This window comes from Glossina fuscipes, unplaced genomic scaffold (genome assembly GCF_014805625.2).
Source record: "Glossina fuscipes isolate IAEA_lab_2018 unplaced genomic scaffold, Yale_Gfus_2 116, whole genome shotgun sequence".
Classification (NCBI taxonomy): Eukaryota; Metazoa; Arthropoda; class Insecta; order Diptera; family Glossinidae; genus Glossina; species Glossina fuscipes.
In genome coordinates this window covers 897,410-909,261 of record NW_023998459.1, presented here as the reverse complement: position 1 = coordinate 909,261, position 11,852 = coordinate 897,410, and the positions used below count along the sequence as shown (strand labels likewise).

Sequence of the window (11,852 nt, the reverse complement as noted above, 5' to 3'; positions counted from 1 at the left end):
TTACGAAAGACTTATGAGCGTATTGGAAAAATTTGTTACGCATGTATGCACATGTCCTGAGGAATTTCAATTTTGTGATAATTTTTTAGAAACAAAATGATGGCACAATAGCTCTCTCTGCAGGAAGAAAAAACTTATTTGAAATATTTGTTATCTATGGTTTTTCGAAAGTATTGATTTAAGTTGACGTCGATTTTAGTTAAAAATATTGCATATCTTTGAAAATATTACTTGAGTAAGTATTGAATTTCCTTGAAGATGATAAAAATAAGATGTAAAAATTTACAAACATTATCCCTTAAATAAAGCAAAAAAAAAAACAAAAGGCAAGAGTATAATTCGTCAAAATTTGTGATGGAAACTTTTACTTCTTGTAACCGTACGAATTAATCGTTTTGTACTCATTTTCCAATGTCAGCATTAATTTATACCAGTTGTAAGCATCGACCAAGGATTCTGTATTCGTTCCACCGTATTCAGGTGGTAGGCATTCTGGCAACATGTAATTGTGGAGTGATTCACGATCTGTACCATGGAATATTATACGTGAACTTAATTTTTCGCGCAAAAATGGTTTGAATAGCGAAAAGACAACATTAAAGATTTTCGGTTGGTTAACAATATGTATAGCTTTAACTCGTAATGGTATAGAATCCTGAAGCCAATCGATAAGACGTTTAGCAAAAGCTGGTGTAAATTGCCAAGTTTGTTGCAAACTTAAACCGTCCATATCAAATATAACGACTGCGCCGTTAATTTGAGATTCTTCTTCTGCCACAGCCACCTCAACGTATAAAACAGCAGCCTTGAAAATCTCATCCAAAGCCACCTCTTTATGTTTCCAATTTTCTTTAAGGATCCAAAAAAATGTTTTTTCATGCTCTTAAAGAAAATGTCGCTATTATTATTATTTGATTTACTTACTGCCCAAACGCAAGACTACTATACGACGATTATGCTGATCGCGATTTTTAAAGGCTACACATACGTTATGTTTAAAAGTATTTTCTTCTCTACTCGGCACAAGATCCTGGAATATATTAGCATGTTTGACTTTAAAGGAAAAATAGTGTTTCACCTAAAATGAATTAAATTAATAATCATGAATTAACTGAAGTTCAAGCGAAAAGCATTGATTATTTGTATCGCTCACCAATTCAGCGGCACTTTCCGGATAATATTTACAAACTCTTAAAAAGCGTAAAAGGAAGCGATCTTCTCGGGGATATTTTAAATCAGTGTCAGCTAAAATAAAGTAGCTAATGTTATATAATTCCCGCTGCTGGAGTAATAAATTTGTAACAAGGTTAAGTAAGCAAACGAGTTTAAGTTTGTTATAAGCATTTTCAGTAAGCGTCACTTGTTCGACTTTACATTTGTCTTTTCTTTAGTAACTGATCTTCTCAACTTTTTGTGTAGGTGCGAAATGCGAAATTAGGGTTTTTTCCTAGAACGGCATCAATGACATTTGATATTTCTTAACTGTATACGCAGCAATTTTCACTTTATTTTGGATTTTCAAAAATTTACTATTTAATCATAACGAGTAAAAAAGTGAGGAAGTAAATTTTTATACTCTATAATATTGGCCGCTAATTTTGCTATTATCAAAATAAAAATGGAACTTTATATGGTGTATGTTATGTACTTTATGAATAACAAGCAAAACACACGGAAAGGGAAGTTGTTCACAATTTTTGTGGCACGGGGGTGTGGGCGTTGTAGCTATGTCCTTTGATCAGTCTAGGCCACTTTCAAATTTTTTAATAAATTTGTAAGCGATATCTTTATTTGAGCGAACGGGGTAATGCCAAGAATTTTTATACTTGATAGAGTTTTTGAAGCTTGTTTCCGCACCTTGTAAAGGTATTGAAAAAAAAAATTATTACTGCACTATATTATTGGGTGGGCGAAGTCCATTTTTCCTCTTTTCGTACAGATTCTGCAGCATCGCCCATAGAACATGCGCTCAGTCTTCAAATTATTGTAGCAAAAAGCAATTTTTTATTCCTTTTGAAAAATCAAGACGTTTTCAGTTCAGGTGGCACTGTAGGCTTGTCCTTCGGCCTATTTTTGTCACTTTCAATACCAATGTGTGCGTAGTACCAAATTCAAGGTCAATATCTTTATTTTTGCGACAGGGAGAGTGTCAACAACCCACTACATGGGCGGACAAACATAGTTTAATTGATTCAGAATTTCTAGAATATATGTGCTTTGTAGAGTCTATGAAGCTTCCCATTGGATGTTGCCAACATTACGATGAAATGGATGCACGCCCATCCATTGGTAATGAGTACAAAAAGTATCCCTTTTCAATATTTGGAACTCTTATAAATTTGCTACCAAAGGTACGTAAAATGTTTCGGACATGTGAAACACCTTAGTCACGTATCGATAAAATATTCGCAAATGTCATTTAGTTCTATTTAGAAAAACATACATGGATATGGAATTATATTATTATTATTATTAATTTAACCAGAGAAATAAATTCTAAAATGTTAAAGCACTACCATTTAAGGCTATCTGCCCTAGTATTTAAAGGCAGGTCAAAAATGTGAACCGACGTGATCCACATATAATAAAAATCTATATTCTCGTCAAAGATTCTTTTTTTTCTTCACTATCTTAAAAATAAATTGATAAAATTATATCTTGTTGTCACGTAAAGATATACAGACCTAAGTTGTTCAAACTTGTTACCGTAAACATAATTGTCGACTATATATTTACGAAATGTGTTTTGTAAGAATATTTATATGGGAAGAGATCAGTAGCCGATCCCATTCAAATTTTGCTCATTTACGTAAACGAAAAATATTTTCATATCCATTTCATTCGCTCAGTTTCACAATGTAGTTTTATTTATGAAGAGTGATCGTAAATACGATACGATATAATTAGAGGGTGGGTCTGAATCAAATCGACCTTCATAGGAAGTGATACAGAGCAGAGAAAAATGAACAGGGGACGAAAAAAATTATAATTTCCATAATTTCAACTAGTAGTTATATCTATCAACTTAGCAGAAGCACATTATTCATCGATGGGTCTTTGAACTTTTCTATGTATGAAATCATCATATGATTAAAAAATCAATAACGCAAAGTTAATAAATTTTTAAAATAATGTTAAGCTTGACTCATGCCTACTATCAAATGCACTTAGCATTACTTATTTCAAAACGTACTTCATACGTTATGTAAACACATAGTTTTTGCGGTTTTAAACGAAACTAGAATTCTGAAGTCAAGTGCAGCAAAACAAAATAACTTTTCCATTAGCAGAGAAATATATTTAACAAAGGGGAAAGCGGGGAAGAGAGCTATGGTTTTCTTTAGAAATTTCCAGATAATCTTTTCTTTTATAAATATTGTACCACCACATTACTTAGACAGTGTATTGCATTTTATTAATGCGAATTTTAAAATCATGTACTGAAAATCGTTCATTTGCCGATAAAACCACTTTGGAAAATAGCTTAAATAGGACCAGGATTCCTCGTATGACAGTAAGAAAATTGCAGCAAAACCGGCAAATTAATATCTTTATTTGTTTACACATTAGACTGTGAAGATCCATTCCTTACATAGTTGGGTAACCGGATTGATTATATTTTTTTGAATACAAATTACGTTCAAAAATATCAGATCATTTTCTACGATAAAAGCGATCTTCAACATTTTCGAACAGTTTTCTAAAGAATAGTATATTAGCGATGACATTAAAAACACCACAGTAAAAACATTCTGTACCAGTGATTTGGCCTTACCATCTAATAGTTTTTTAATTTCTTGTAGACCCTTTTCACGATTTTCTGGAGTCTCTCTTAATTCCCGTTGGGCCACTTCTTTGGAACGAGCACAAGGTTCACCTAATTCTAAAGATAATTTCATCTCGCCTACTTGTATGTAAGGGCTGACTTCACCAGACAACAGCATAGTTGTAATTTCTATATTAAGAAAAAGAAGAAATTTTTTAATTCTTAAAGACATCAAGTAATTAATAAGTTAAATGATTTCTTAATAAGTTTCGTAATTACAACTGTAAATACAAGGATTTATAACTGTTACGAACTCTATTATGAAAACATTCACTTATAACCGGTTCGTAATCATCTGCCTCTAATAGTTTCTCTACTTAAACTTTGAACAAAGCGTACAAATAATTTGAATCATATGTTTCCTATTATTATAACTTGTAAAACAAATCTATTATCTATTCTAATCTATTATAACGTGTCTCATTTTACTTAAGAAATATATATTTTTTTTCATTTAATAAGCACGTTTGAAATAATTTTATAGCTGTTTAAGCATGAATTGTTTTTCAAAAAAATAAGTAATTGCAGTTAATTGGTGCTTTTTATAGTTATGTTTGCATTATTTATTTATATTCGTAGTCGGAAAGGTTCTAATATATAAGATTTAATATAAAAAAAGCATTGCATTGTTTTACATTTAATATAAAAGACGCGTTGAAGAGCAATCTTCGAGTTCTTTCACTATTTCTTTGAAAATTTCAACGATCTGAAAAGACTTTTATTTTTTACCCAGTTTCATTCATTTACTTTTGTTCATTGCATTCTTATTATAAATTTACTCTTACTAAAGAGTATTTAAACAATGCTTTTCTTTCATATTATGCTCCTATAATAGAACATTTGTTTTAAGGTTACCATTTGCTATTATTTTGGTCATTTTCAAACACAAATTTATGGATATTGGTTAGAAAATTTGCTGCTTTAAAAGTCAAATTAGGACCTTTTTTACATTGCATTTCCCTTACACTTTCTCAGTTTTGTAAGTGATTTGTGTAGAGATTTGTGAGTGCCTCTGTATAAGACAACTTCTAACCATAAAACATAGTAACACTTTTATAAGCTCATAAGAAACGATTATTTGTCCATGGAATATTCTTATATATGCCTTTTGTATACTCCGAACGCCTCTCGACGAAAGAAATTTTAAATATCCTCCCTGGAGGATTCTAACAACCATAACAAATACCTTTCCGATGATTAGTTTTCTTGTTAGTAAGCGAAACAAATAAAAGAGTTATATCTAGTCACATTCTAATATTTTATATACGCTTTCTACCCATGTCTTAAAATATACTAAAAAAACAAAAAAAAGAACTAAATTTCTGTAGTTCATAATACTGATCTTTTCCATTTTTTCTAGAATAATTTATTTGTTATAATTTACTGGTAATTAAAAAAAAAAGGAATAGAATACAAATGGAAATTTTTACAGTTGTATCTGTTTTAGCTTGCAAGTAATGAGCAAAAAACCAATTTTTTTTTTGTTTTGAAAAATACAGCTGTTCTTAGTTTGCAAGGTATTGTAGGAACGATTAAACGATCTTTGTCCATTTCTATTATAAATTTGCGTCCAGGAACTTCCAATGTTTTTACCAAATTTGAGGCCGATGATTTCATTTTTATTTTACACAAGCGGATAGACGCGCATTCTGAAATGATGTTGATCAAGAATGTATGCAGTCTATGACGTGCCTGACATTTCCTTCTCCATCGCTGGATGCAAAATTCTAAAGTAATGTTAGGCATTTTTACATCGTCGCATTATTTGTTTAAGCAGTTTAGGAGCGGAAAAAACTTAAATAACTTCTTTCAAAAAAGCAACGAATGAGCGAATTTAATGAAGTCTACAAATCGGAGAATCTTGAAAGGTAATTTTTGATTTCGCCCACAAATGGATATATATATGAATATATGAATAAGCGTCCACATTTGTTTACAATTTTTAATAATTCTTCAAGTATCTGAGAATAAGCGTATAAAAATTTGCCGCCAACTGAAACTGATTCTCAATAATACCAAACATCTGATAATAAGCGTTCACATTTGTTTACAATTTTTAATAATTGTTCAAGTAGTTGTATAAAACTATTTTCCGGTAGACCATATGAAAATTAGCTTCCTTACTGCGCTGTTGTTATTAAAAAACAGTGAGAAAACTGTATTTGGTTGCGATCAAATTTCCTATACCTATCACCGTTGTCATAATTTTTTAAATAATTCGTGAAAACTTATATCTTGCATCTCGCAGTTGACAAGCAACAAGGAAGAGAAAGGGAATGCAAAAAAATGTTCATAGTTTTTGTTGCAGGAACGTGAGGGATGCATTTTTGTGTTTCAAAATGCTGAGAAATAAAAATCTGTCTATCTACTTCTTATTTTTTGGATGCTAAAGAATTTAAATGTTCGTAATTCGTTCGTGGTCCAAATTTCGTTTCCAAATTTCTTTTTGAGGTTTTAAGCTTATTTATTCTAATTTAGTCTCCTAGGATTCGTTTTTTCTTGATTATATGGGTATCAAATAAAATAACTTGCAGAGTAGAACGCGAAAAACAGTTTTAGTTAGTTTCAGTTAGTTTTTTACGTTTCCCGTATTGTCTTTTGTTAAGACATGTGGAAGGTTATTTTGGCTTTATAAACATTGTTGTCTTAGTTACGAGCTATATTTCTAGGAACAAAAATGTTGTGGGGAGAAATTTTCTGAGCTTTTGTTTATTTTCATTGAAAGATATCTAGCTTTCGTTTTGTAAACATTATAATAGGGGATATTTATGGTCGAGGATATTTATGGTCTGGGAATTTATGATCTTAACAATAAACTACATAAACTTTACTACTCTACAATAAATAAATAAAATGCAAACTTCTTATACGGAAGAGTGTCATCAGTTCAAAAAAGGAGGTGTTACTGTATAGTTAAACATTTAACTCCACCTGAAAGGACAATACACAAATACTTTTTGGTGTTTATTCTTCACTCAACATCAAAACAACAAGTGGAGGCTTTGTTGAGGAGTTCTGCTAATAACTTTGAGTTTTATATCTTTGTACGCAGTAGTGTAGTTTGAATCATTTTCAAATTCATTTGTAAGTTTCTAGGACATATTTTCATTTTTCCAAACGTGATAATGTTTAGCACAAATACTACACACTTACTCAGACGGACAGATGATCAGACGGACTTGCTCAGGTGCATTCCGAATTTGAAATTGGCAAAAACTTTATATACTTCATTGCGTTTTTGAAGCTAGCTTTTAGGCGTTGTGAAGGTATTGAAAAAAAATGAAATTGTGGCACACTATAACGTTTGGAAGGCGTGGTGAATTTTTTCGAGTTTGTAGATTTATCTCTTGCAGCTTTCGATTAATGGGCAAAAAATCAATTTTTTGTTCCTTTTGAAAAAATGAGATGTTTTCAGTTAATGTGGCATTAATTTGGGCCATTTTCAATACTAATCTACGTGCAGAAACTTCTAATGTTTTGGCGAAATTTCAAGCTGATAGCTATAATTTTGCAGCCAAGACAACGTTTACAACATCAATTACACAGACGGACTTGCTTAAACCGTTCCAGAATTTGCTGCTAATCAAGAATATATATCCTTTGTGAGATCTTTCAAGCTTGCTTTGGGGCGTTGTAAACGTTTTGACAAAATAAATATACCACTCATCTTTCGCTGATGGGCATAAAAAAAGGGCAAAGAGCGAGTCTGCATTTGGTGGCAATTGAGTTGAATTGAAAGAGCGATTCCGTCTTTGATGGCAATATTTAATAAATGTACATAAAAAGTGAATAATTATTCAGTAGTCTTTTAGTGATTGGTTCCACAAATTAAGTTCTACATTGTGATTGTTTCCCATAGAGGTGGTAGCAGAGTATTTTGCTAAGGTGTTTCTAACAAGCATAGAATATATGAATGGCCACGGCCACGCACTTCCTACCGTATAAGTATTTATTAGCAGTGAAACGCGCACTTTTAAATGCATATCAGTAGAGGTCTGCTTTAATTTAAAGAAACTGCTTTAAAACAATTTGGTCACCCTATTATACAAATTCATTAAAAAAACATTTGACATGCACGCGCCGTAAACAGCGTTGAAATAGAAAAAAATACGAATGTAATTTTTGTTAACCTAACTGCGGAGAAAGTCTTAAGCTTTTTTTTAATATTAAGAAATAAGTGCTTTATATATTGACTCTCCATTATATGTTTCTAATAAGCATTAATAGATGAGTTTTTGTGCGGCTTATCTATCTGTCTGTCATGATTACGCCCTCGAATCTTTGTTCAGAATATCGCTTTTGAGACTTCTTCTTGTTTCTATTTTTATTATCATTCCCTATTAGCAATTACAAGCGATTCAACAACCTATTCTTTAGAGTTTTTCGTATGGTATAAGAATACTTGTTATTTGTTTTATTACGTAAAATAAAATGGGTTATTTTCCTTTTTTTTGCATCTGGGGCTTATGTTACAGCTGTATTTATTTGACTAAAAGTACCTATTTCATTAATGAAATAGAATACTTTACATATATATGATAATGACTGATAAAGGATCTGCTTTGTTTTTGAAACGTTTCCATATACATATTAAAAGACCAGAAAACAATAAATAAATGGAAGGTGTAGAAGATTCGGTTTAAATCAATTAAATTTTTTATTTTATTTAACATATGCGCGCGAACAAAGCATATGTTTTTCTTGCATTTGGGTCGGAATTGCTTTGCCGATAAATTATTATAACGAGTAATTGTGATAAATTTAAAATTGCTTGGAATAAAAAATAAATAAACGTATGAACGTAGGTCGGCTGCTAACTTTGGTGAACTTCAGATCAATTCATTAATAATACTTATAAAAGTTCTAATTAAATTGAAATGATCTTTTATTAATCATGATTTGTTTCTAAGGTGAAAGAAAAAGATAGATTCTTCTCTTTAAAATTGTTTCGTATTCACTTCATATTGAACAGTGTACACATAGTACTTTCAGAATTTTTCACATTAAAAAAATAATGATGTGATTATTACCACACACTTAAACAAGACTTGGTGTTAAGAACGTGTTTTTTGTTTTCAACTTGAGAGAGATCCGCTCACCGGCTCGTTGCTGCAGCAAAGTAAAATTACGACTGTTAGAACTAAAGCAAGATAACTGTGTTTTTATTGCAACTGGTGAAGGCTTTTAGCAAAAGAAAAAAAAGAGTAACTGAGTAATAACAGACGCAAGTTTCTGTAGATCTCTTCTTGTTAGGAACGATATTCTCTACATTTTCCAAATACTTACTTTTGCCCTTTAAACCCAGTTAAGAGAAATGTCGAGATCAGTAATTACCTCAACAAATGAGAGTTGTTTGAATGTAAAGGAAAAAAACAGCTAAAAAGTTGTGTAGAGGATAGACCCTGACTTCCTTTAACCTTATTACGTAGGAAATATTTGTAAGATATTCATCGCATCTTTTCTAAAAACTGGACGGATGAAATGTCGCATATTGAATGCAATAAAATCTTTGCATATAAATATATATATACAGATATGAAGCAAAGTAAGAATTTAAGGAAACCTAAATACTGTTTATGGAGGGACCTCCATAATGTTTATGGAAGGATCGTACGTTTTCGATATCATTCTGCGAGCGATATTTTTACAATATTTTTATCTGCAGGTGGTTGCGTTTCCATAATAACTTTAGATGTATTCCAGTCCTTTCGAATTTTTTTAATAATAAAAGAGCCAAGCAACGGTAAACGACAAGACAATAAAGAATAATTATTTTTTTAAAAAGTTTTCCGTGTTTATAAAACTTGTCATTTTCGACTGATTACAATTAAGCCGGTAGAATAAGTTTTTCCATATTTTATAGAAATATTTTTTAAGCAGAGACGATGAATGCTTTTGCGGATTTTAGCTTATATGACAGTTAATCACTTATAGATAAGTCAATATACAAACATATATTTGCTTTCTTATAAGAGCATATAATCTAATGTCAACCTCTCTTCAAAATTTGTTGAATAATTTGTAATTAGCGCCCAAAACTTACTTCCACGAGTATAGTTTTCTTTATTTTTTATTCACATTTTTTTTTGTTGACAGTTGATATAAATTACAAAGAAAAAATAGCTTTAAGCGGCAAAAGTGCAAGGTGAAGGCTAACCACAAGTCACTCTTTCGAAAAATAGATAATACAGAACGAGAGTGTTACTGTTAATGTACGCACAGACCGGTTGTACTTGAAAAATTCTTAAAATTAGCAAATCTTCGGAAATTCTTATGTGTGAATGTATGTATAAGCTGCCTGATAGATAGTTATTAATGCCATTTTTTATTATTTTATATATGGTATATTAAGTTAGTGCGGTCGTATGTAACACGCGATAGGGCTTAACATAGATCTCTTTTTTATTGTACCAATTGATTCAGAATCATAATCTGAATTGCTCTAAGATTGTCTGTCCGCTGTCCGTCTGACGTCTATCTATGTATATTGATGTTCACGCTACAGGTCGTAATTTTTGAGGTATTTTGACAATTTGGTATAGTGACGTGTTCCGAGCCAAGGACGAACGCTGTTGAAAATGGTTGGGATCGGTCCACTTTTCGACCACCCTCCATATAACGCTTTATTCTGAAAATCGTATATTAAAAAAAATGCAATTTTTAAAATTTCTCAGCAAAAGTGGCTAACTAATAATATTTCGGCATTCTAAATTGGTGTGAAAACTTTGGCCCGGTTGTGGCAATTTTTTTTTCATATAAAGACATCTGAAGTTCATATGGTAAAAAAGTCTCATTTTCAATGCTTCATGATGAAAATTATGTCATAATAGTTATTCAACATAAAAAAATCGACTGTACTAAATTTAGACCATCTCGGCCTATTTTTTGGAACCTACTCTAATAAGCAATTTCACGAAAATTGATTCTTTGTAAAGCAAAAAAGCATGGGGAGAAATAATTAATGGAAATTGACCCATAATGTTATAGTAATTTCATACAAAATAAGCTCCTATTTTTGGATCCTGCCGTATGTAAGGATTAAAATTGTACTACATTAGGTTTCGTTTTGAGAAACAAGACATAATTTTTGTATTCTGTAATAAAAAAAGAATAGCGTCAGACAATAGGTAGGATATTTAGGCCTTGCACGACTATGGTGTTCTTATTTGTTTTAAATAAGATAATTTAGTGTGCTTCTTAATAATTGACCATATTTTTTTTAAATTTCTAAAGCAATATGTGTGACATAAACAAAGGCCATTGCATTTGCTTGCGGTTGGATGTTGTATACACCAATGATGCAGATACAAATGAACACTTCCATATAAATTTGATTTTTAATCCACTAACATTCGAATGTCAGGATGGCCGAGCGGTCTAAGGCGCCAGACTCAAGTGTAAAAGCTTGCTCGTGTTTGCACGGGCGTGGTGTTGAGCGTTCTGGTCCTCTCTGAGGGCGTGGGTTCGAATCCCACTTCTGACAACACTTATTTTTTATAATGATAAATAAGTTTATTTTTGTTTTAAACACATAAAAAACAAAAACTTGGACTTTCATAGATATCTCTATCACGTGCTAACTTTAAAATTCCTTTTGTTAAACGTATTTTTTGTTACATGTATATCTTTGTATTATTAGAATCACTGAAATTGGAAAAATTAGGGTAAATAGGTGAAATTTATTTAGCAAGTTTCCGAAAAGATAGCTTGTAAGGTGATGGAATTCCTTACGATATCTTCTGCTGCTTTCAATAATGTTGGGCTACGTCCTCTTTCTTGATCATTGTTTTTGAAATTATATATTTAGACTATTATATATTTTATAATTGAATGAATTCGATGTAGTTGGCATCTTCAGCCGGTTTATAACTACTATGTATTTTGAAGAGCCCTTCGATGTCATCCTTGTAAAAGCTTTCTTTACCCATCAGCGAAAGGTGAGAGAGATATAGGTGTACAACATCTAGAAATAACGAAGTGAACGTGTCCGAGAAAGAAAGGTAGGCATATATATTTATTGCATTAT

General features: G+C 31.3%; 1 protein-coding gene and 1 non-coding gene across 3 annotated transcripts; one reads left to right on the top strand and one right to left on the bottom strand.

Moving 5' to 3' along the window:
- Positions 1-204: 204 nt before the first annotated feature.
- Positions 205-8,957, bottom strand: LOC119640246 (alpha-tocopherol transfer protein-like). 2 transcript variants are annotated; one of them, XM_038038139.1, is made up of 5 exons: positions 8,857-8,957; positions 3,776-3,955; positions 1,154-1,245; positions 925-1,078; positions 205-849 (listed from the first exon to the last, which is right to left on the bottom strand). In XM_038038139.1, exons 2-5 carry the CDS (start codon positions 3,942-3,944, stop codon positions 365-367), a joined length of 900 nt encoding a protein of 299 aa, XP_037894067.1. In that variant the 5' UTR covers positions 3,945-3,955; positions 8,857-8,957; the 3' UTR covers positions 205-364. The 2 variants fall into 2 exon arrangements, with proteins under 2 accessions (XP_037894067.1, XP_037894068.1); XM_038038140.1 differs by having other exon boundaries at positions 8,864-8,957.
- A 2,227-nt stretch (positions 8,958-11,184) lies between these two features.
- On the top strand, positions 11,185-11,309 carry Trnal-caa. Its single transcript has 2 exons — positions 11,185-11,222; positions 11,265-11,309. It is a non-coding gene; the product is annotated as a tRNA-Leu (tRNA).
- Positions 11,310-11,852: the final 543 nt, after the last annotated feature.